Here is a 26633-nt window from a genome sequence, read left to right as displayed (position 1 = left end):
GCGCGCGCGCGCCCTCGCGCGCCGCCCCGCCCCCTGGAGGCGGGAGAAGGAGCGGGAGCGGCGGCGGCCGCGGGAGGGGGGAGGACGGGGGCGGGGAGCGCGCGCGCGGCCGGTGTCGGTGCCGGGGCTGGGGCTGGGGGGGGGGGGGGGCTATGAGCACGCGGAGCCGCTCGGGGGCGGGGCGAGAGAGCCAGGCGGGCTCCGCCCCCTTCGGCTCCACCCCCGCGGGGCGCTCCGCGAGGCCGGCGGGCGCGTGGTCTCGGGCGCGTGCAGCGAGCGCCCCCCCCGGCTCCTGATTTCCCCTCCGCTGCCCCCCGCTCCTCGGGCGCGCGGCGGGGAGAGGCGGGAAGCGGCGGCGTCGCGCGCTGCGGGCCGTTACCCGCCCGTCCCCCTGTGAGGTGCGGAGCTGCCTGCCTGAGGCGGCCGGGAGGGAGCTGAGGAGAAACGGCGAACGGGGTGGGGGGAATAAAGCCAACATGAGGTAAATATTCAGCCGAAGGAGCCGGCTTAGTTATGGTTTCATCCCGGGGTGTTTTCAGAGTGGTTTTCGTGTGAAGGCACTGCGGTGTAAGGTTGCTCAGGATTTTACTTCTCGCCGGAGTTTTTGTCTCCACATTCCTGCTGAAAGTAGGTAAAACCTTAGGAGATACCACGGGCCCGTTACAAGTTCAGTGGTCTAGTAAAAACATAAAGAGAATATGCCCAGTTGGAGACTGGAAAATCAGTGGAATAGGTCAGAGCCCTTGTTTCTGGCAAAGGAATTTTGGGGAGAGGTCATCGCGTGCTCTTTATGAAAAAAAACAAAACAAAACACGTTTTTATGAAAAAAGATTTTGAAGAGTAAGTAAACCAAAACACAACTTATATACAAATAGTTTCCAAAACATCCAAGGTCTGTTAGCAATGATCCTGTTTTCCTTAAAAAGGTAAATAAAAGCTATCCCCTAGTTTGTTTTGGCTGTACTATTCTATTTCCAAGGGCATATTATATAGAGATACAAACTGACGAAGCCTGTGACGGAAGCTGTCATTTAGACTTTGTACCCCGAGGCAGGGCTCTTTTGGCACGCTACATAAATGTCACATCAATAAAATTTTCTTCAGTCCTTGTCTTCTTGTCAGTCCTGACTTTTTTTTTTTTTTTAGTCTTTATCAAGTGTATTTTTTTCCCAAGGGGCCTTGGCACTGGCAGAATATTAAATACAATCCATTACAATTCAGCCACTGGCTATAATCAATAAACCATGTGCTAGTTGATTTTATGCCTGTCAGTCTTTTTCAATATAATTCACATGTTTACATATGTAATTTTTTTTTTTTTTTGTTATATACTTATTCCTTCTTAATGGCAAATTAATGACCATTCTTGAAGAACAGTACAAAAAAGTAATGCTTGCACAATAAAGAAGAAATATGTTTTGGAAAAAACAGAAGAAAACAAACATCTGTGAGCGTATTTCCAGTAGGGTTTTTATTGAATTTTTCCAGTCATTTCTCTAGATCTGGTGCTGGTAGCTTCAGTCTTATAAAAAAGAAGGAAGTTGATAATCCTTTTTACTTGCTTAGCCTTACCTCAAAGTGCACAAAATCAAGCTTCCTAATCCAGTTGCCACAGATAAATTAGATGAGACATATGATAAAGGCATAGGACAAGGTAATAATTAGAACAGAGAAAGAGGAAAGGGTGCAGCATAGTTTAGCAGAGACATTACATCAAATCAGAATCAATGTGGAGGGTACATACATTTTGAGATGCTTCTTGAAAAACAGCTTCAGCCTGTTAAACATATCCCATAGAGGCCTTTTACAAAATTTTAGTCAGCTGCTGGTTTTACTTTGCTTGAGGAGCCTCAACTCTCCCTCAACAAGAACAATTTCTTAGTGCATTATTCTTTATCTAGTTAAAGGATACCTGGCTAGCTGGGTGGCTGTTGTCATGTGGTATGGCTGATTCCATACCTTATTCATGCAGTCTGCTGCCATGCAGTTGCCAAAAAAATAGTCCCATATGTATGCTTTAGAAGTAATTGCTTCACTCTTTTAATAACAGTTAATACTTATATTGTCTTTTACAGGTTCTAAGTGCTATACCACAGTATGTTTCCCATAGTTCCAACTTTTATCCTTTTGAGGAGTAGGAACAAGGAATACCATGTAGCAAGCATTAAGTCATAATAAGACAGACATGTCACTGGTTCACTGAAACTGGTGGCAAAGCTCCCACCACAGCACACAGCTCCTGAACCTCAAAGGCAATGATATTGCATGTGCAATATCAGGGATCACAGCTGCATAGTGTCCTGATGTTGCAATGTGGCAAATGCTGCAGTGCCTCTCATAGTCTGAGGTCTTGCTGATGCTCTGGTTCAGTCCTGACTTGAGCAGCCCTGGAATTCCTAGTGGTGCTGTACGTGCTTTTCTACAGACCTGAATGCAACATCTGCTTTCTCTCTTCTGTTTAGTTTGAGACATGCTATAATCTTGGTTTAGGTGTTAGGAACTGACCACGTTACACATAAACAGGAATCAAGCTTTACATGAGAAATAAAATAGCAGCTATCCACTCCAGAATATAGAAGTGACTCTCCTTTTCAGAGATGACAAGATGGACAAGGGGGAGAAAGAAATGTCTGTCATTCAGCGAGGACAGCAAAGGATCCTGAAAGCAGAACAATGTTGCCATTGTTTTAGCACAAGCTCTGCTTCTCCACTGAAAGATCCAAATGACAAGGACAGTGAGGGTTTCTTTCTCTTTGCTGTTTGTTTCCCTAGTAACAAATACACAAGCTGTACTGTTAGAATACCATCGTTTGTTTTTTTTTTTTGTTTTTTTTTTTTTTTTGTTTTTTTTTTTTTTTTGTTTTTTGTTTTTTGTTTTTTTTTTGTTGTTTTTTTTTTTTTCCCTTAAGATAAAGATATGTCAAGGATGTATTCAATGCTTTCAGTAACACGCTAAGGTTGCATGTACAAATGAACCTCCTATACACCATGATGTTGTTACAAGTACTGCCTGTACTCCCCTGAGACAATGAAATAGACTAAAGTGAAAGGCATGGATGAAATTAAAGGCTTGCATCTCAAGTATTATATGTTTAGATTGTAAACTCTTAGGGTGAAGTCAGTCTTGGACAGTGGAGCTCTGATTTTGATTAGCAAAGGAGATGTGAAACTGCTACTTACTACTACATCCTATGTAGTGTCCTCATAACCACAGTCATAATATCCTCAGTAATATAATTCACACCATTTTAATGGGGCTGATTCTGACACTGACAACTCTTGCCTATGTTTTTGTTGTGAACTCTGTATCATGAAACTTCTTTTAAAATATAATTCTGTAATATGGGCAATGTTGTTTCTCATGAGGATTCTAACTGGGGCTTATGGCCTGTAGTTCCACTGGATGATGGGACCTGGAGAGATGATATGTGGTCTAATGTTGCTATTCTCTTCCCAGTTACTCAGTTTTATAACTCAGTGCCCTTCAAAGTTCTCCAAGGATGAAAAGTATGTGTCTATTTCTTGGGACATGGCAGCAGCTGCCCTAAAGAGTATAATGTAGAAATAACTGCAAAACTAATATCAGATTTCTGATTATATAATATGAAAATATTATGCATTAATTGCAAAACAGCTTGTTACTAAGTCATAAGTTATACTGGTATTTAGTTACTTGTCTGGAACCTTATGTGTAGGGAGGTATTTCAGGTAAACAAATAAATTAGTATCTTGTCATTTGGGATGATTTTCTAAAGCAGTAGAAGTATTAATTTGTGCTGTGTATGCCAATGTAAAACTTGCAAACACAGGAAAGATGCAGTGAAGCTATCACTTCAGTGGATCAGGGAATACCAACTGATATTATGAAATACTTTGTCATGTCAAGATATCCTCAAGCAGGGAATGGGCAAAGGAATTTGCTTGAGGGGTACAAATCAGACAGATTTGTACCATGATTTATGTATGATGCAGGGATCTGCTCATATAGATATAAATGGATGTGAGGTGAAAAAAGTCTGCATCCCCCAACTCTAGATACCCAATTCAGAAGTGTATACTCTAAATCAGAAGGCTGAAATATGCACCACTAGAGGGTGATTTGTCATCTGCAAAATCTGGATTACTCTTTTACCCACCAACACTGTGGAAATGCCACTTTTATCTCTTGTGTGACTTTTGAAATAGCAAAACCAGGTGTTAACTAAACCTTTCTAATATTCAAATATTCAGACTGACAGATATAAGATATACAAGTGTGCTACTTAAAGCAGGCAAGCTCTCTAGGGAATTAGCACACAAGCCCTGCCTTTGTAGCTAGGTTAAATTTATTTACTCCCCCTCCCCTCGAATTTGGTTTTATAACACTTCAATTTCTATTTTCACTAGAAAATCTAGACCTTTCACTGCAGGATAACAGTAGTCAGAGTTGTTAAGTGTCCAGGTTTTGTTATGTACTCCTGGTCTTTTAAACAAAAATATAAGGTGGAAAGAAGAATCATCTTAATATAAGCACAGTAATGAAAATGGTGATCTTAAGAACAAGTGATAGCCCTATTTAGTTCTGAAAATGGTTTCTTTCACTAGCCAAGCTGTGGAAAGAAAAAGGCACCACACCCATGAAGTTCTGACTGTCCTCAAAAGCAGAGATGGCTGCAGGGACTGCGAGCAGCTTCTTGCCTGGCTGGGTAAGTGGGGATGGGCCTGCTTTTGGGTTGTTCCTGCTTTTCCTGCAAGCTGTTGTTGGACTTGCAGGAAGTCTTTCAAGAGACTCAAGAGCAGAATAGACAATTGTAGTGTGTGAATAAACATGTGTATCTCTCTCTATAAAATTAACAACAGTGTTTTTCTAATAGGTAAATTTATAACTGTTCCATTTGTGTATATGCCTATGTATATATTACAACCTCTGGAACTGTAGGATAAGGACCCAAAGGTGAGCTACAGTAAAGATGGAGTCCTAAAACTGGGGACATAAGTGTTTTGATTGATTCTAATGTGTGTTAGATTGCTACAAAAGAAGATTCCAGACCAAAATCTATACACAAAAAAGAAAACAGCAACCCACAAAACAAAACGACACAAAAATATACCAAAAGTATACATTAGAAGGAAGGTCTTTCTATTTAAATTAAAAATGGTAGATTTAGGCAGTGTTGTGAGCTACACATTGTATCTCTCAGTCCTAACTCTTGAATTCCAAATCTTACTGTCTATGGGCAATCTACCTCTGGTTGTTTCTCATTATGGGAAGTAGGCATAAGCATGTTGTCTATCAAATACAGACTTGTTTTGATATTTAATGTTGTGGAAGCATAATGGAGATGGAAATCAGGATGAAAATGATAGTCAGTCTTAACATTTGTCAGCGACCTGTTTCAGAACTCAGTATTTGGATTTAATTTCTGAATGTGAAAATGCACCGGTCTATGTGACTTGAGAGAACAAAATCTGCCCATGAACTGGAGCCTTTCTGTAGCTTCCCCCTCATCTCCAAAGATGCTGAAGTTACTTTAAACTATCCCAAGGTCCCTCCCAAGGGAGGGGGGATATCTAGAACATACCCAAAGACTGAAAAGACAGAACTGTTCTGAACCTCCAACAGCGATTAGATAAATAATTACTGCAGAGAGAGCTAGGTTGTGCCTCCAGACAAGAATCAAACTGCACTTTACCATGAGACTAGAAATGGCATCATCAGTTTTCCAGCTATTCATTCCTGGTAAGTAAATTACACAGTACAGTGGAACATTTGAATCTCAATTCAGCATGCAAACAGGAGTGGCAACACAATAAACCAGCACAACAACACATAGAAATTAATGGCACTGCTAGCATGTATTGCCTGTGTTTAGCAGAAAAGATAGCAGAAAGGAAGCAAAAGGAAAAGGCAATGGAATAAAAAGATCTGCATAAGCTTTTCAGTGTACCCATGCATATTATAAAATCCACCATTAGATAGGATTGTCATCTGCTTCATGCAACTACAAACTCTTTGGCTAGTTGTTGGCCAGCTATTATTTATCTGGCAAGCTAAACCTGTGTTTTGGGAGCTGTGGAGAAGCAGAGATTAATTTTCTGTCGATAGATATTTTATAAAAACACATTCTATGTATGATCTACGTATGTAGAACAGTTGGCTAAAAGCTTTCTTTTAGGTTTGGTACTTTGTGGTGGGGTTTTTTTTTGTATGTGTGTGGTTTTTGTTTGGTTTTTTATTGTTGTTTTTCCTTCCTCCAAGAGGTATGTTTCTCATCTTAAAACCTGGGCTTATTTTTCTATCCTCATTTGCCATCCTGTCTAGATTAAGGCATTCAGCACAAACATGTTCTATCATTTCACAGATAAATAGGGCCAGGGGATTACTGTAATCATGTGGTCAACTCACTGCAAAATAGAAGCCATGTGACTGGTGATATTACTTGTCATTTAAACCTGAACATCCCTCAGGAAAACATCCTAGAACATAGTGTCTCTACAAATTGTCCTTCTTCCAGTCATTATTTACTCTCATTGACAAATATCTTATTTCTCCCCTGAATGTATTTAATTTTATCTTTCAGCTTTTTTTTTCCTTCATCTGTAAGACTGAGCAGACAATAGGACTGACCATAGATACAAGATAAAGTCATCCTTTTGAATAATAGCATTTTCTAAAGCACATTTTTCAATTTCTAAGTTTTTTCCTACATCTCTTTTCACATCGTTCTCCAAGTTACCAAATAAACTCATGAACTGTGGATTCCAGCAGTGATTTTTGTCCCTGCCAAGCACAGGACTGTTCTTTTCCTGTTTAGACAGTCTGATTGTATCTATCTATTTGGTTAATTGCCAATCAACTGATTCCTCATTAGGATCCCCAGAGGCATTTCAGAACTGGGGATATGAACTTCAAGAACATGAACAGCTGCCTATTCCCACCTTTCTTCCTAAGTAAGGAGACTTGCAAAGTTTAAAGCCCAGAGGAGCCTTACAGAGAAGGAAACAAAATCTTGATGAGTCTATTGCCTTCCCTGAATTACAAATATCATTTCAGATACATCAGGGATGCTGAGTTCCAATTATTTTATTGTAATATTATTTTCAATAGCTACCCAGGAACATATAGTGAAGTTTCTCTAATAGCTTCAATGCAAATTAAAATTGAAAATTACTGATTTTGAGATAATTGTTTTTTTGTTATTTATTACTTAAGAGAATATAAAAAAATAGACTTTTAGAAAGAGGTAATGTTATCTTATAGATTGTTTTAGACAATGAGTTTATATGATGTTAAGAAAATGTATTTGTTACCATTAATCTATTAGCAATCCATTAGCCTCACAACTGTTTTATTATAGTTAGCTCTTTAAATAAACAGCATATGAAAGATAAAATGAGGGCTGCAGATATTTAACTTTTGTCTTTTCTACAAGCAGTACCGTTGTGCAAGAGCATGTGTTATGCAAACATATCCATTCTTAAGGTGAAGGAAGTGGGGATGTGACTGGCCTGGTCATAAAAGCACTGACACTTTAATGAAGACTTCTGCTACTGAGAACCTTATTGTAGTGGGAAAGCAAACAAAAATGTTGGCTAATTGATTATAAAAACCTTTTCAGTTCGTTTATGTTTTCTCCTTATTTTATCCAGAAATACCGTTCAAGCTAAAAGCTGCCACTGCTGTTTTATTACTTTTATTGACATACCTGATTCTGTTAGATAAACACAAGGGTCTAATTTTTTTCAATTTTTACTGATGCTTAATTGTTCTTTCTGTCTTTTTCTCAAGTCACTTAATTCTGCAAACCCTGAAGACTGCACATGAGTATAAAACTAGTTTTATTTAGAATCAAGAAAGAAGCATCACTGAATTTTATTTTTCTTGATCAGCTTAGATGTAAGAGTTTCATTTGTGGATTGGAATGATTTATATATAAATTCTGTCCCTAACTACTAGATATTTCTGGGTTTTGTTTTTCCCAATGCTATCTCAGTAACTGAGTGAAAAGTGAACAATCTTCTTAAAGCTGCTGAGGGATTTTAGCATGAAACATTTCTTCAGCTAGGAAGATGTGCCAGGTACTGTACCGGCTCCCTCTTGTGGCTGAAACTGTACTGACTTTTTTGATAACAGGTTGACATCCTTATATAAATATTGATAAATAATGTGTGAGCTTCCTTTATAACTTTTAGAACAAATGGGTCGAATGTTTCTGGAAACAGAGAAATAAGGAGACTGGTTAAAGACACTATCAGCTCGAGCAAGCACTGCCTGTTCCCCTGTGTAACACTGGCAGTCACAGTATTTGATTACATCCTCCTCATTACTGCTGGAGAAGCCTCAGCCAGGCATAGTGAGCACAAGTGTCTATCAGTACTTTTTAACTCCACCCTGCAGTTTCTGTTCACTACTAACTTGGTGTGGCCAGTGGAGTAGCTTGCCATTTACTTTAAACTTGCCTAGAATTTCTACAAGAAAATCAAACCCACAGACTGAGTGTTTATTTTGGCTGCATTTCTTTTTTTTAGTTCTCTAAAATATTTTTCAGATGGCTGTAGTTAAATAAAATGAAAGCATTTGAATGGATGAAAAAAAATAGATACCTTTCAATTAACCTCCCCCTGCCATCCCTGAACTAGAGGAATGTGTTTAGTAACTGCCCCAGTTCGATGGCTTCAACACCCAAACCAGGAAGTCAGCATTGGAAAGGACAAAACACACACCAGAAATTAGAGACAGCTGCCAACACCTGGACTCACTGGCTACAAAGCTCAGCAATTCCCTTTTTCATATCCCAGTTATGTAAGATCATATTTTGGTGTATAGGTCAACTACCTATTTTCTTCAAACTGCAATAAAGTAGGTAGTTCACTTTTAGTACCTTCAGTGTTAGCAGCAGGAAGGCAGTGAGCTAACAGGGTATGCTGGATTTTCTGTTCTGTTGTGCATCAGCTTGTATACTGCTTGATGTGACTTTTAACAGTCACATTAAAAATTGCATTAATCTGTCTAAAATATTGACAGACACCCAAGAATTCAGAGATCAAGAGAATACAAAGTACATTTCCAGAAACCAGTACAAAGTTGGCTACTGGGCACACAACAGGGAGAAGTTAGCTGCACACTTATTGTGGCAATCTCTCTATGAAAGACATATCCCCTGAGCTATATGGTGTGGGAACAAAGAAAGTGCCTGTTTCCAAGGAGTTACAGGCCCCTGAAAAATACACCTGGGAAGAACAGTCTCTTGCTATGTGATTTACATCATCCATGTTATCCAAACACGAGTGACAAAGCAGCCTTACCTTGTAACGTAAGTGCCAGGCTGGAGCACAATCCATATCTAGAATTCCATTTACATCCCCTGCAGATGTGCTCAGAAACCTGAAAATATTGTTGGATAATATTACAAGAGAGAAAATGAGTCACATTTAGCAGGGTTTTTAAAACACAGAAACAGTTGAGTAAAATTCATTTTTCATGCTATCAAACTACAATACTGTTTTCTTTTAGTCCTTTATCTAGAATTACTCTTTTGACATTTATGTGTCAGTGTGCACAAAGATGGGTACAGGGATGTGGAAAACAGATTGTACAAAGTTTGACAGTGATAACTAGAATAATAACCATCATTAATATCTGTATCAATGAAGTACCTGATGCTTCACCATGCTATTCTACTTCATTCCCTAACATGGTGGTGTGCCTTATTTGTAGGTGGTTGGATTTACTTGGATCAGCACCAGAAACTGGGGAAAAAAGGCAAGAATGATCAAATCTGTCTGCATGAAATAGATTTTCTTTTAATTATAAATTAATTTTTTATAAGTATAATTTCTACTGCCTTGTCCACTCATACTGCACACCCACTGCAAGGCTCAGCCTGCTAAAAAACAACAAAAAAAACAACCCAAAACCAACCCAACCCAACCAAAAAAACAAACAAACAGAAAAAACCCAACACAAAACCACCACCACCCAAAAAAAACAAAGCAAATTCCAAAACTTACCACGTAAAACCATAAATAATTTTCTAACCATTTCAGAGATATGTTCTGGCTCTAAACTGTTGCCAGGTTAACTGTTTACAAACATTGGAGCAATGTCTAAAGGATTTAGACAATTCTTTTCAGAACACTCTAGGTGTTATTATAAATTTTGCTCTTTCATGATAATTTTTAACTTGCTAAGCAAGATTTTTTAAATATAAATTACATTCATGGCAGCTTTCCCCCAGCAGATGGCACGACTACAGATCTCAACAGTTCTACAGTTACTGGAATAGGCAGGAGACTTCGAAGCACATAGATCTAAGCTACAGTTATGCTTTTCCTATTCCTTTAACAGCTTTTATTTGGATTTCTATGGAGGCCAGGATTCTAGTGGGAGGCTGAATAAAAAGCATTCTAACATATTTTCTTGGGACAATTTATCTCTGTTCTTTTTCCTAGCTGAAGACTATACAGCTCTTGCTGAAAAAAATTCACCTGTGGGCAAAATTAATAGCAAATTGTATATAAAATGGCTTTTGATTCCTAGAATATAGTGTCTGCACAATGCATGCAAACGAGCACACAAGGAGAATGGAAATTTAGCTCTTAAGCAGGAAGAGCACAAGCTCTGGTGATTCCAGGAAGGGCAACCTGTAGAGCAAGGACAGGTTCATTGTTTGCATCTCTGTGGAAGCTGAAGGCTCTGTACAAATGTGAATGGCATTCTCTGCTTTCAATGTTTCCCAATCAAAACAGAAAAAAGGATGTTGTGAGGGAGAGCCCCTGCATATAGCAATGAGGGCAATGTGACTGAAGCATGGCTGGGCTATATTCTATGGCTAAATCTCTGACTTCATCAGTTACTGTGTTTCCTAAGACCAGCAAAAATTGGCAGTTCAGGCACAAGCAAGGAAGAACTAAAGATCTACATTCTCCTCTTCCCTGATTTGGTCTTCTTTAGCCCCATGCAGTCCAGAGATAGTCCAGCTCAGCACATCTTCATATCTGTCAGCAGGGCCTGGGCCAGGTCACCTCCAGATGTGCTTTCCAACCTGAATTTTTCAATGGTTCCCTTCATTAGGTAATGAACTCAACAAACAGAATTACAGAAAGTTTTTATGATGAACTGCCTGTTCTGCAGCTAAGCCTGGGCATTCATCTGACCCTAGGACAACCTTTAAGTCTGAAACTACTAAATAAAAAAAATTAAAAAAAAAATCCAAGAAAATAATTATTACAGTAGATGACAAATGGAAAAATGAAAAATTGCTGCAAGAAGACACGAGGTAGAGCACCTCTGACAGTGTCCATCCCTTCTTGAAGGAGACAGGACACTGGGTTAGTCCAGTTTTGGGACTACTGTAATAAACCAAACATGGTATCAGAAAAAACACCCATAATGTCTGCTAACTCCCAAGCCCTGGAGCTGTCAGCCCATGGTTCAGTCACCAGCAGGATACAGGAATTGTGCTCATAAAGAGCATGAACCAGGTTTACATTATCTGTTTTCTGAAGCTGTTTAGAAACTACCCAGCTCTTCACTGCCTAAGTAGGTGGAAAGGGCATTCAGGTGTATTTATTACCCTTGAATAGGCCACACAGAGAATGTGTTATTTTAAAGATATTCCAGGGCATAGAAGGGTGCATTATAAAAAAAAAAAAAAGTTTTCCCCTCCTCCAAATTCAACTAAAGCTGGCAGGCAACAGCAAAGCAGTATCCCTGGAAATGCAGTCACACTTCTTTTCACAGTGAAAATTACTAGGTGTTCAAATGATTCATACATTCAAGTAAACCCAAGACATACACATGGCAAATTTCAGTAATTTAACACAAAAATGTCATCATTAATTCATTCTCAGTGCAAGTGAATGCCAAGACAATACTTGAGTATCCTGAATAAGCACCTTAAGAGCTGAAATGGACTCTCCTGGTTAATTAATTGCTATCTTTGTGTGTGGAGGTGTGTGGCAATTTGCAGATAGAAATGTTTATATGAAAAATGCCACAGGCTTCATTGCTGCTGCCCACTGCTCTGCCCACAAAAAAACTCCTGGGATATAATCACCACCTTCAGACAATCTCTGTTGCATGCACAAATTTCATTCATTCAAGAGCATTGCTTCTGAGACATTTCTGCTTTTCTAGTACCTGTTTGTTTGGATTTTTCTTTTCAGAGATTCCATTCAGTAGCTATCACGGGCACAACATTCTGAAAGGGGCTGTATTTGGTTTTTAGTATGTTTATTCTTTGAACTGTTTAGTTTAATATGCTTGCTGTAAATAAACTCTTTTAGCACAGTAAAAGACCACAAGCTACTGTGTCACAGCTCCTACTCTGAGAAAGTTCGATCTGTCTTAAGTGCAACTGTTGCCAGCTAAATGTTTCTGTGTGGTGTTTGCCTTACATTATTCCCTGAAAAGAATCAGGCTCCCAAACCCTGCATGTGACAGTGAAGGGAGGGAGATTTAAAGGGAAGAATAAGGGGAAGAATTACAGGAGCAATTCAAAGCTAAGATGCAGATATATATGATCCTACCCAGTCTCTGAAAGCCATGAGGAACAATTGAAAGGTAATTTCTTTCTCCCTCAACTTTAAAAGATTGATTTGAATAGAAGGCAATTTTCTTAATTACTTAACAAAAGTGCAAGGGGAGTTGTAATAAAAAATACCTATATTAATACATCCACTTCCAACAGACTATGACCAGTAGCATCTGAAGTGGAATGGTGGAGAAACCTGGCCCAAATGTTGGTTGTCTACATCTTGAAAGCTGAGGACAAATTGTTCTTTGCTCATTTATTAGGTACTGTTTAAACTCTGAACGTAGCTAAAATTATTACATCACCATAGCTTTTTGTTTGTTTGTTTTGGGGTTTTTGTGGTTTTTTGTTTGTTTTTTGTGGGTTGTTTTTGTTTGTTTGTTTTGTTTGTTTGTTTGTTTTTTGTTGTTGTTCAAAAGTTACTTTTTCTCTTATTTGCTTTCCTCTCCTGGGCAGTTTCAGAACTCCAAACTAGACGTTGTACAAGTGCTGCATGACTCCACTAGCCTATCCCTTCAAATAACTGTATTCACACTGCAGATCACTAGGGCAATTATTTTTAAAATGAATGTACAATGTTTGCTAAACCTGAGCCACCATTGTAAATTTGGCTTTTTCCCAGTTAGGGTGCTCTTGGTGACTGTCACCACAATACACAAGGAAAGCAAAAAATCTGCACTGATATCTACTGATCTCTGTCAACTCAATCGTACAAAACAAAGCAAAGGTGCTTGCCAAGGTTTCATCACTGTCTCACAAGGAAGTATCATTTGCCTAGCAAAAAAATCAGCTCATAACTACCAACAGTTCTCACAAAAACAAACAATACAAAACAAACAAAAACCCAAAACAAAACCAACCAACCAAACCAATAAACTGACAAAAAAAAAAAAAAACAAAAAACCCAACTGATTTCAAAATTAAAGTTGGAGTGAACTCTGCTTCCAGATGAACTTTCAGTGTGGAAGAGAGAGCAAAATCTTATCAGCCATAGACAAGGCACTGACAACCAAAATAAACAAATCTGCACCAGCAGGAAAAACCACAGGATAAAGCCAGAGGGACAGTGAAGAGAGGGTGATTCCACAGAGGCATCCCAAGGATGGAACAGCCTTAGGGACTGTGCATGTTGAACGAGCTGCTTTTTCTTTCTTTCCCCTCCTCATGTTTTCTTTTTTTTTCCTCATTTCAAAGAAGATCCCATTGCCATGGTGTGGATCAGAAAGTGGCTTTCACTTGCACACACAAATACAGATGACTGGAGCCCAGCTGGGAATGAGAGGATGCTTATCTCTCCAGCACTCTTCATAAAGCTTTCTGTAAGACTAAAACATGAAAACCCTTAAATGTTTTCCTGCTGCCACACCAACCAGCAACAGCCCTCCCACAACACACGCGTACATGTTCTGAAGAGCTTAACATCTGACTGCTAATTAGATCTCCTCGGGACTGTTTGCTGGAAGAGAAAGGGAGTATTGTTCCCCAACACATCCCCACCACCTCCTGGCAGTGCCTGCCTACCTTTTCTCCTGCCTGCACACCCCTGGAAACAGCCACACAGCGCTTGTTGCTCCCTTTCTGACAACGTGCCAACCACAAAGGGAACGCAGCAGAGCCGTCTATCTGTTTTTTTAACTAAAACATAGCACTTTGTGTTCCCTGCACAGGTCAGACCTCTTCCACTTTTTTCTGCCACCCTCTTGATTGGATAGGAAACAGACTGTCCTTTGCTGGAGCTGATAGGCTCCAAGGACAAAATGCTGCCACAGCAACAGTTTCCTAATCAGCTTCCAACTGTAAATAATCCTCTGTTCTCTACTTGCTACACAAACTGTGAGTGATATTTATATAAAAATACATTATTGCTCCACTGACAATCAGTTTGACGGAAGTGTTGATTTGCTGTCATCTAGCAAATTATGTTGCAAAGTTACTGCCTAGAAATAATTGCTGTCGATGCTACAGTTGCCTGGAACTTGTTACTAGGACCAGATTGCTGTGGAGGCTACTCACCAAAAGGCTTCTCGTGAAAGGCACAGACACTGGCTTTATTATCTCTAAATGCAACGGATAGGTCCTTGAGGACAGCATGGTTCAGATTTACAGCTAATGACAGGTAGGAAAGACTTACAGGTAATGACATGCATTTACAGACCAGCACCACAAATAATTGACCGTGTGTTTACAGTAATTTTATTTACAATTTACCACGACACCTGTAGTACTACAGTTTTTATAACACCATTAGCAGTAAAATAAGTCATATCTAAGAAGAGTAGGAGGCAGCAGAGAAAAAAGTGCACAGAGAATGCAGAAAAGCTATTAAGTTATAACTGAAAGTAGGTGTTTTTCTAGACTTTGAAAGCATAGAGGAATATACACATTGATAAGAGCAAGTCCTTCAGCCCTGTTATTTCTACAGCATTACAACTTTTATACAGTGACACTTTAGTATGATGAATACTAGACACCAGCAGCCAAACACAAGTGGTGGGGAGATAATTATCTTAATTTCTTGCCCTTGTGAGCACCCAGGAAAGAAAAACATTGCTTCCCTCTTTCAAGGGAATGTTATCCAGGGATGGTTTACTTGCAGAGCCAGTAGTGCAGAATTGCTACTGGGGTTGAGGAGTTGGGCAGGAGGGACAGGAGTCAAGCTTAGAGAGTTCCCATGCATTGCATGTTGCCTGTGGAGTCTTATCTGGTCTTGAGTTAAGTAGTTGGTGAGCAAAACCAGTTGCAGCATTCCACAAGTCTTTTTACAGTGCCATGATCTAATAAGGCTGAGCACAGCTTAGCAGAATCCTAAAATCAACCAGAGGAAAAAAAAAAAAAAAAAAAAAAAAAAAAGCCCTTTTGCTTTCTTATAATCCTTGGCTCTAACAATGCTGGTGTTGAGCCTGGGCCTTTCTCAAAGAGGAAAAATGTGGAGGAGCAATTCCAGGGAAATATTCTATATCTAGATGTATTCTGATGATAAGAGTCAGAAGAAAAAAAGCTTAATGCAGCATCAGATGCAACCCCTTTCTGTAGCTTCCAGAAAGCACAAAAATATTATTCAGGACCTTTTTTCCTCCACAGGCATCTTTACAGCCTGGAGTAAGTGTCAATGCATACAACCCATGCTAGTGCCAAGTGGTGCAAAACCAAGGAAAATAAAAGCTGCACAGTAATACTTATTTCCACTACTAACTACACACAGGATATGTTGCTTTTGGTACAATGCCATTTATTATCACAAGAAGAAAACCAGCAATTAAGTTGAGCACACATGAATTATGCAGACCTTTGCCATGCTGGAACAACAGCACAGTACACTTAGAGAAATGTCACCAAGTCAGCTGTAAACAGTTCTCCCCAAATCCTGAACATACCCTCAAAAACGAGTTTATGAATTAAGTTTAGCTACAAAAGAAATGCTGAAGGAATGAACACAGGTTGGTTTTTTTTCTTTAATCCCCACACTTTTGTCTGCAGTGCTGTGCTTATGTTGCATGAGAACAAAACTAAAATTAGAACATGTAGCTATAGTGACATCAACAATATTCATCCAAGTATTTTAAAGTGTGTAAGACAGCCTGCAACAGTTTGTATTCCCTCCACATCTGTGGCAAATCTATTCAAAAAACCTGCAAAAGTATATACATGTACAAAAAAAACCTAGAATGCATTAAAAAGTCTGGAGTTTGAACTCTTGAGTCTATGTCTCAACTACAAGTTAGAATACTTATCAGTTTCAACACTTCCAGGAATATAAAAAGCTTTTTAGTCAAAATTTCCTCTTAAGTACAAGCTATTGAAAGCAAAGGTGAGCTGGGGGAAAGGCTTGACTGAAAAACCTTCCCCTGAATTCTCAGCTCACTTGTGATATAATCAGTTCAGCGAGTCTCAGGCCAAAATTCTGATATTCAGCATTTTTGCACTTGCAGTTTTAAGGCAGAAAACCATCTTCAGAACAAACCACTTATTCTAGGATCTAACAAAAACAAAACCACCCAACCCTAAAAGTTGCATCTCAAGTCTTTTAGTAACAGCAGATTTTTAAAAATTTCTATGCTATTTCCTTACAGCTTTGGAGATTTTTTTTTATTTTTTTTTTTTTTTTTTTTGCAAGAAAAGCCTAAATTTTGAAAAGGTTTACATATGGTCTGAAGCTTGTGTCATGGTGAACAATGGAAAAAAAATTCCATTGTTATTTCTGGGTTGCATATTCGAGGTCAACATTAAAATCATGAGGTGGAATGAAGAGCTCATTGCCCTGCACAACGCAGTCAGTGCCGTCCCGGGGACTCTGCACTGCACACAGGAGTCAGCTGCCTGGAACCATGAAGCACAGCTGTGTCCTTGGCTCAGCCTCACAGAAGGGAAAACAAAAAAAGGCAAACAGAAGTTGAGCTGTGAGACTGTAGGTAATCTACAGCCACGAAAGATAAGGAAAAGTAAAAACAAAGTGAAGTCATGGAGTCAGGCAGAGCAGATAAAAGACTTCAGAGAAAAATACCAAGGTGGAAAGTGTAAAACCCTGAGGAAGAAAAGCGTTGCTGAAGAGAGTAACCCAGCAAGATCAAAGGTCAGCCCAGTCCAAGCAACAAAGTAGACCTGGAGCAGCAGTATCTCAGTCACCAGCTAACACAGTGGAGTGTTCCACAAGCTCATGTGTATTTTTTAATGAGAAAATGCTGCAAACCCAACATGCTGTCAAGTTATTCCTAGCTCTTTTTTAGAAAACCAGAAACAGAATACTTTAACTTTTTTCAGTCTTCACATAAGCTTCCTATGTACCAAGTAATACAAAAAACTAGATCACGTATTTCTCTGCCACATTAATTAATTAGGTGAAAAAGGAAGAAACTTAATGAAAATGAGCTCTGTGTGCGTGCAATGAGAGGAAGATAAGAAGCAACTTTAGAGAAGTAGCAGGAGGTTTTCAGTATTTACATGGTATTTAAAGATTTTGAGTAGAAAGAGAAAAGTCTGAACCAGGAACAGTTGGACTTCAGGTAGAAGTTACCAACAGCAACAAAGAAACCCAGAGGAACGGGAATCCATGCCACATCTTAGCCAATACATTGTTCCTTTCTCTTCCTTACACCTACTTTGCTTCCCAGAAATCCACATCAAGTTACCAGATCCCATGCTGCGCTTCCCAGTGTCCCAGGAGACCTCCAGGCTTCTTCTTTACCTCGTCACTGGATTTACATCAGTTTAACAAACAGCATCAGTGTTGTTACCATCAGAAAGCTCACCAATCCTACAGAAAAAAGATTTTTTAATAACTAGGGCTTAAGACACACTCTGAATAAGAGCAAAAAAACCTGAAAAAATAGGCACAGTTCTGTAAGACGCCACCTGAAGGAAGGTTGTCTGTGTGACTGATTTATAAAGGGAAAAGATAGAGGGGTTACAGAACAATTCTCCTGACTTACAAAATTTGCCTTCATGTGAACACTGCATGAGTGGGGCCACATTTCTGACGGGGATGTGAACACATCTGGCACTGACAAGCATAAGGATGTTGTTTTGCAGACTCTTTAATGCCACCACCAGAACTGAGCCTCAAGCTCCAGTCCTCTTCTGAAGTCAGCTGGAGTTTCATGTGAGGTGAAAAGATACCCACCAAGAGACATGGCACGTATGGATGCGATGGATTTTTTAGGTCTTCTACACATCTCCTATTTCTTATTTTTTTAAGCTTGCCAAGGGTTAGGTATGTGCAATTAAGTAGAAAGAATAACTGAAAATGAAACTCACAAAACACAAACGGTGACCTTTGGTCTGCAGAGAAAGTCCTGGGGTCTCCCTACCAAGCTTGATGCCAGTAAACCTACACTGCTCTCTCTTTCAATAAAGAGGACTTGTACTCAAAGCAGTTCCTCACAACTCCTGATGAGCAGAGCTCCCCACCTCCCCCAGCACAGGCACCTCAGCTTCCAGAGCACCCAGGGGGCTCTTGCTGGAACAGGCAGCACCCACAAACCATAAGCCCACACCCAGACACGCGTTCCCTTCTCTGTCAGCAGCTCCAACCATTCAGGATTGTCCATTATACTTGAAGCTTACAGACAGAGGATCAGCATCCAGTTCTGGTGAGATACAGGAAACATGCAAGATATTCCAAACTCTACTTAATCAGCAGTTACAGGAGTGTTAAGTCAATCAGTAGCTTGTCAAAACCTCCGAGATGAGCTGCAGTGTAGTTATGCCTTGAACAACACACTGAAGTGCACACTAAGTGTAGCATTCTGCTAGAGGAAGAAAATGAGAAGCAGCTGCAGTCAAAGAAAAAGAATGCACATAAGCCTATCTATGGCCAAAATTAAATTCTGTAATATTCTGAGAAAAATTACATACTTTTCTGTGAAAGCCTAAGAAGGGATGGGGAGATGAGTTTTGACAAGTCAGTTTGTGGAGCTATCACAGATCTGTCAGCTACAGCTAAGCTCCCATCAGTTTCAGGTCACATTTTCTATGTTCTCATGGTATTTAGAGAAGTCTTTAGCTACCATTATCCAACTACACCTTTTGGGAGCTCAGTTCTTCGGCACAGTCTTATTTTAGGCTAAAAAATAGACATATCTATTCATTAAAAGCTCATGACAGTGATGTAACCTTATTTGCACTGCTCCCAAAAGTCAGTTTTCAAACTCTTGGCCTGACAAGAACCTTTTTGTAGTAAAACAAAACCATTTGGTCTCTAAGAATTCCTCAGTGAATTGCATCCAGGATTTCACAGCAACAGGGCAATAGTTATATGAATATCAATATAAAGAATGTCAAAAAAACCTTGAACCATCAGATACACTGAAATCTATTTGTGTTACTCTGTGCTCAATAGTTCAAAACACTGATGATTTCATCACTTTCTTCCACCACAGATAAAACATTGCTGCCCATCTCTACAGAAACTTCCCATGTGTTTTTGGATGGCTTCCCTAATTTAATTTCAAGCTGATTTAGTCAGACAGTGGAACAAGCACATGAGTATTTACAAATATTAAATGGAGGCTACTCAAAACTGCAGCATTCAAGTGACAGTTGTTTTTTAGATAAGCTGATGTAATACACAGCAGCGTGTTAATGGCTTATAAAACAGCAGCTCAATTTAAACCAGAATTCCAGTCATTCTATATATGCACAGTACTATGCTGATTTGGTAATACAGGGACACAATTTAATGATTTTCTTTGCATTTGTTTTTACAAGATTCAGATGCCAAAAACAAAACAGAACATTAAGTTACCTGATTTAAAAAAGAAAATCACATACGTTTACAACATCAAAAGAATAAGACGAAATATAAACCTTTGCTACTTACAATTGATCTATACAGATTAACCAAATCACAAATCTGTCACAATATAAACGTTTAATTGTTACAATGAATAAGAACATACAGAAAATGATTTATTTATTTTTTTTTTTATAAAATCTTCCTTTGCTTTTTTTATTTTAAACTTACCATTAACTAAATTAGCTATGCAGGACTTGTGGGATACATGACTAAGAAGGCACCAACAGTACAAAGCAAAGACAAAGCAGTTTGAATATTTTAAGAGTGCTCTACACTGATACAACACAAGAAAAGGCAACAATAGTAAGTAAACCAGCTGCAACCTTTAGAAATTTGTTCTAGATTTACAAAGGTAGTCCAACTTTTACATTTCCTCCAATATTTCACTTAGTTTGATCACAGCACATGCTACAAAAACCATTGTAAGCTTCACTTTACTAATGTGCACTTTTCACTAATTTAGTGTCTTGATTTCAGTTGTTAACTAAACCATTTTGAACCACAAATGTATTTAAAACTTAGTAAAAGGATTGTTTGGACTTTTTTGTTTAAACCACTGCATTTACAAAAATATTTCCCCTAAAATCTGGGATTGCTTGAAGACATTGCTGTACAAATATAAAAGTACTATGCAAGGGACCAAATTCATGAGTATATGGCGTGTATGTCTAGACCTATATTTATACCATATCACTGTGCTGTAACAACACAATAAATTTATCAGTAACCAAGGACTATATAAACTACACTAACATAAGCAAATATATATTAATAAAGTTTAAATCTATAGTACAGTTGCTCAGCAAACAACTTCGACATGGTATAAATATATCGTAGCATATTACAGTGGGCAGCAACAACAGGTTTTTCTTTTTCTCATTCTGTAAGGAAAGCCACGCTCAGCTCCTTGGGTTTCTTTTGGCCACTGCTGAGTTTTGTCATCACTGCTACCCCTGAAAGCTCCTCGTGCACCACACTGCTCAGCCCATGTAGTGTGTTGTACACTTCAGGTTTGATATAAGGTGATATTGATGAGGAAGAGTCTGGTGACAGTCAGGACAGCAGAGTAAGATGCTTGTTTGCCACAGCATCCGTGAGAATTTTACGTTTGCATATTTTTCTTCAGCTGTAAGGTTGGAATGTTTTTTGACAGTGAACTCTTTACACTCCTTATTTCCAAAACATCTTTACCATGAAATATGCATGTTACTTCAATTAAGAGTTGCTGTTCTCCGCTCTAAAATATAAAAGCTACATAAAGAAAAAAAAAATCAATGCAGAAGGATGAAATAACTGACCTAACAGTGTTGTTATAGGCACCTTCTTCTGAACTGTTTTCAAAATCTGACCAAAAAAAAAAGTCATACTTCTGCATTTGTTGCATCAACAAATACAACCCAACAGCATTTTTTGAATTCAGTAAAATATTGATGAATGTGGATGCCACATGGGTTCAGCAAGAACAGCTAAGGAAGAAAGCCTGAAAGCACCAGATGTTAGGTAAAGCACACCCTCAGCTTCTCACTTGGAGACAGAATGCAAGGGAAAGTCTACACCTCCCCAAAAACCCAAAACTAAAGTTTAAAAAAATTAGGAAAGACAGAAGGATGAAATAAGCTGCCAAAGTTCTTCCTTTATAAATTAAAACTGAGGTGTTACAAACTGATTTCAGTAACAGTCATCTTTCCAACCAAGCCAAAAATGATTACTGTAATGATGATCGCACAAGTAGCAGAGACTCTAGAAATATTTTGACTTTTCAAAACTGAGTGAGAAAAGCATTTTGGTAAAGATGTGTAGAAACATCAAGAGAAATTTCTACACTAGTATCAACAGTCAAGTGCATATTTCTATAGAAATGTTTTTAGCATAGGTTCTATACCACAATTCAATGATCACTTGTGCAGTGTCCTGACAATGCTCCTAATATGTTCCCCACAATAGAGATCTATGTACCACAGAAACTTCCTAATAGAAAATGCCCTTTAATGATGAACCCTTGCTTATTAAAAATTAGTTTTGGCAGACTAACATTTAAAACTATAGGAAAAAGAAAATTTTTTAATGGAAACTTGTAAGCACCCTTATCTATTGAAGTCTAAGTTAATGGCTTTCTAGATTTCTTTGAAGAGCAGACTACACTGTATGAGGAAGCCTGGAGTTATTAACCAGCAAGCATCCTTATATACTACAGTAGCAATTGAACCTGATTTCCATTCAAACACATTACCCAAGAGGAAACCAAAAACTAATTCTTAATGTTAACGTGAAGATATAAGATTTAAATTTATTTCCAGGAATTACAAGTGCATTTTGTTCATATTAGCAAGCAGTCTTTATACAATCCATTCTTCACTGCTGCCAAAATAAAATGAGAAAAAGACAGCAGAGATATGAAAAGCTAAAAATAGAACTATTTTTCCTAAGTTATTTGTTGACTAGCATTTCAGTTGAACACAACTCAGAGGTAACAATAGATTATTTTTTTTCTCAATCATAGGCATGTGGCACTTAGACAATCATCTTTGCACAGAAAGCTTTAACAGTCATGCGAGGGCACAGTAATTATTTTAAACAAGGCAAATTTCTCACCACAGAGAGCAGTGGGGAAAGAAAAGGAGGCACTGCACTGGAACATAACACCTAGTAAACTCCACATTATACAATTTCAGTAACAAATACTTGAAAAGATCATTAAAAGGTATACAATTTTAAACATTATTTAGTGCTAGCTTTGTTTGGTTGTCCTAACTCAGCATTATCAGAAAAGTTTGATAGTACTTGACAACAGAACAGTACTTCATGTCACGAGCTCATGGAGGCTTGATTACAAATCACCATAGTGTAGGTTGCAAGAAATGAACTTGAGATGCTGACATGCTGTAGGAGCAAAAGTAAAATCAAACTTTCTCATTTAAAGATGCAGTGTTCCTCTCTGCAAGAACTCAGAACGTCAGTGATTAGGTTCAAATGTAAAAACTAACAATCCTCATTTGAAGCATTTCATTGGTATGCAGTATGCAGACTGAGTTTATTAGCATCATTTTTTGGTTTCTCACTTGCCACCACATATGGATGCCTTCCACAGAGAAAAGCATCCACCATGAGGTCATCCAGCCATTATGTTCTTTGCTAAGCTTCCAACACACGGTCTGTAAATACAAGCTGGCGAGCTGCCACTCCTTCTCTTTGCACAAGTCTTATAAACACTACTACATGGTATGAACTTTGGAAGTATTATGCCTCCAACATGGTTAAACTTTAAATGATAAAGGCAGGGAGAAAAAAAAGTACAGATTTTGTCAATACATGGAAAAAAAAAAATGATCCTTAGTTGAAATCAATCAAGTTGGGTACCTATGTGGTTCTTAGGCTGTATAGAAAACCTGTTTGTACAGCACAGGACACCCAAACAAGTGCATAAGCAAGATTAACATGAGTACAACTTATGCTGTAATCCATAGAATAATGGTATAAACTCCACTGGATATTAACCATTTCTGTTTAAAAAGGAAGTGCAAAAAAAAAAAAAAAATCTGGGATGTCACTGACTTAAAGTGCCCTGAATAGTAGCTTTTCTAAAAAACAAAACAAAACAAAACAAAACAAAAAATGCCAGCGACTTCAGTAAAGTCAGAAAAACATAGTTCATGGTGTAAACGTCTTACAGGTTAATGAATTATCTTCTTGGATATTGATCCAGGAGTGAAAGGAACCACTGCATCTTTCAAACCAGAAAGCAAGCAGTTAAAATACGGCCAGCAGTAGGTGCACTTACAGTACAGTACTGCAACAATGGGCATTACGCATAGGAGTGTCAATTACAATTCTTCAGGCTTAAAAGATTCATTGAAAGCATGAAAAGCCAAAACTACCAGGAACTGCCCTCCTGAATGGCTCAAAGGAGTTAGTGGATAAGCTGAGAGAGGCCACAAGACATGACCAACAATAAAGAACTGGGAAGAGGAACGGCAACTTTTGAGCATGCCCAGTCCTTTAAGTCCTTGTCCTACAAAAAAGAGCAGAGACAAATTTCAGTGGAGGAAGGTTTAGCATCACCTTTTAAAACAAGCTGTCCTATTGCTAGGCTTTATGTACACTGTGTTTACCATGAGTCAGAGACAACAATACCAGTATTTGTTAAAAAAAACATCACAAACAGTGAATACCCAGACATTACATTTTAAATTATAATTTTATGTATTTAAAACATTAGGAAGATTAAAAGTAACTAATGAATGAAAGTACACTGTTTGGTTATCTGAAGAATTTGCTATTTTCACATTGCTTCTCAATTCCCAAAGCTACAGTCAAGGGGGAAGTTCTGAATCACAGTAACTAAACAGCCTGGGGAAGAGCGAGCTTGAAACGTACAGGGAGGGTGTGTAGGGGGAGCAGAAATGCACAGGAAGGGACTGTTCCTGTCCACCTAAAGCCAATTCCTAGGGATTGGCCTTCACTGGGATGTCAGCTGCTTATTCTTATGTTGTGATGTGGAATAGGTAATAATTCTAACCACAGCTGATGAGGACAAATCACCAGCATACCATTATATCAAGCAAAGGACAACATTTAAATTTCAGGATCATGTCAGACAAATCAGCTCCTCACAGTAGCATTTAAAGTAACATTTTTAGCAAAACAGAAATTTCCATTAGCAGTGGATCAGGGATATCTTTGTCCCTGATCCCTTTATCCCTTAATCCCTACTACAACCTAGGTAAGTATGGTGTGAGCAAAGAGGCAAGCAGGAGACATCAAACTACAATTTACTGCAATGTCAGTGACTTGTTCCCCCTTCCTTCATACTATGGCCTATTAGCAACAGGTTTCATCTTACTCCTAAAAATGTGTGTAATTTTCTTCCAGAATGTGTACATCCAACTGCTAGTGCCTCTTGGGCAGAATTAGCTTTAGAGAACATTGACAGGAAATAAGCACCACACCTTACCATATCCCAGGTCTAATTCTATTGGCAATGCCCAGATAATAATAAGATTTACCTAACTTTTAATTATTAAACAGTTTCAAACATTAGCTAGTAAGCTTAAATAAACAAAATACAGAATCTCTAAATAGATTACTTCATATGTGAGTTTCTGTACAACTGCATATTCAAGCCAGTGGCAACAGAAGTTACCCTATTTAGGTAAGGCCTATATTTTCAAAAGTTTCCTACATCTTTTTTTTTTTCTTTCCTGTGAATTTAAACAAACATCTACAGGTGCATGCAAGCAGAATCTGAAATTTCATTTTTAGTACAGAGGAATTATTGCTTATTGCAAAGCAACAAACTTCCACACACAGCTATCAGAGCCATGGACTTCTTGCAGCAAAGAAGGTCACTGGCTCAAAACTTCACCTTTCTGCTGGAACTGCCAACAAAAATGGTGATTGCAGAATGCTGTTGTTGATAGAGAATGGCACAGAAATTACTTGAAAGATCATAAAACAGACTATCTAGAGTAGGCTGTTTAATTTGGTTTGTCTTTGTTTTCCAGTCACAAAACTTTGATGCTACAAGAACTACTCATATCACACAAGTTTCACAAGTGTTTAAAAAATATTAAGGTCAATATTGGGCCAATTTTGTATGAAAGTACTGAGACTGACGAGCCTTGTGGTATGTGAAGACCAGGTAAGTTCATTGATTTTACTTTTTTTAAAAAAAACCGGCACAATGAATATCAATTAAAATTTTTAAATATTCAAGATATTAGGAAGATTAACAATGACAACTGATTTATGAATACTTATATACCCTTTCTCCTTTACTCACACTATTCTAGAGGTACTTAAAACAGAAGTTAAATTGTACTGAAGCTAAATGGTTTTTTCCCCTTTGGAATAATGTAAGAGCTTCTCCTCTGCACATTACATTTAACAAAGAATTAGTTTAAAACAACATTTTAAGACATCTGACAAACAGTCTGTAAGATACAAAGAGCACTGCCCTGAATAAAATCTGAATTTCAAAGTGTTACCATAGCCTTTATTCTAAGAGGCACTATTTAAATGTAATTCTTATTCCTTAAATGCAGCCTAAAATCCAGGTGAACATCTCATACAACTCCCGGGATCCCCTGGAGACACTTCAGCCTTGTAGTGCAAGCTAAGGTTTCCTAACAATGAGGTCAGATAAATCAGCATTCAGCTATCCTTACCATCTAATTGCAGTATGGATACAAAAGCTAAGTTCTACATTTCACCAGTGGTAACAAAGTTACAAAATTCTTCCCACTGCCCACAGGGTTTCAGATTGCTGGGACTTTACCTATGCCAATTTAAGATCGGTATCCTGGCTGGAATCTTGCAGTTTCCTCAAAAATCAGTTCTTTCAGCTTTTCCTTCGGCAAGTCATCCAACTCCATATCAAACTTGAAGGGTGCTTCAGCTACAGGCTTAATAATATGAAGAAACATCATTACTGCTTCTGTTGGGTTTAATCTATTCTCCTTACATGGAGAATAAAAACCAAAAATTCACTTTATATAAATGCCTAATACTGTGCAGTCCCCAAGGAAGAACCCATTCTATTATCTTTTTGCATGCTTATTTACCAGAGGCTCATAACTCAGTATCTACCCGATGAAAAATTATCTGAAAGGTTTGTATTTCTCAAAGTAAACATATCTGTCCCTTAAAAAAAACCTAGTTTATTTCCTTCTGTTTCACCAAAAGTAACCTGAAATCTCATCAGAACTGTGTACTAAACCAGACTTGGGGGTGGGTTAAATGAATAATCTGAGGCAAACTCAGATTCTCTCCTCCTTTATCTCAGACATTATGAAAGAAAATCACTGAGAGCTGAGAAGTTCAGTTTCAGG

The 26633-nt window shown here is 38.4% G+C and overlaps 1 protein-coding gene and 1 long non-coding RNA gene across 2 annotated transcripts in view; one reads left to right on the top strand and one right to left on the bottom strand.

Moving 5' to 3' along the window:
• Positions 1-145: 145 nt before the first annotated feature.
• LOC139805033 (uncharacterized) lies at positions 146-26456 on the top strand. The gene is made up of 4 exons (XR_011729653.1): positions 146-481; positions 4585-4685; positions 25308-25444; positions 26057-26456. It is a non-coding gene; the product is annotated as an uncharacterized lncRNA (long non-coding RNA).
• Positions 19665-26633, bottom strand: part of MAPK1 (mitogen-activated protein kinase 1) — a 32680-nt gene continuing 25711 nt past the window's right edge. Inside the window, exons 8-9 of the mRNA XM_071762969.1 lie at positions 26081-26207; positions 19665-23815 (exon numbers count right to left, since the gene is read on the bottom strand). Of these exons, the coding sequence (XP_071619070.1) occupies positions 26091-26207 (117 nt within the window). The 3' untranslated portion in view covers positions 19665-23815; positions 26081-26090. The remainder of the gene's footprint in view (positions 23816-26080; positions 26208-26633) is intronic.

Source organism: Heliangelus exortis, chromosome 19, assembly GCF_036169615.1.
Source record: "Heliangelus exortis chromosome 19, bHelExo1.hap1, whole genome shotgun sequence".
Taxonomy (NCBI): Eukaryota; Metazoa; Chordata; class Aves; order Apodiformes; family Trochilidae; genus Heliangelus; species Heliangelus exortis.
Note: the sequence above shows the minus strand (reverse complement) of the source record. Positions and strands in the feature narration are given on the sequence as shown.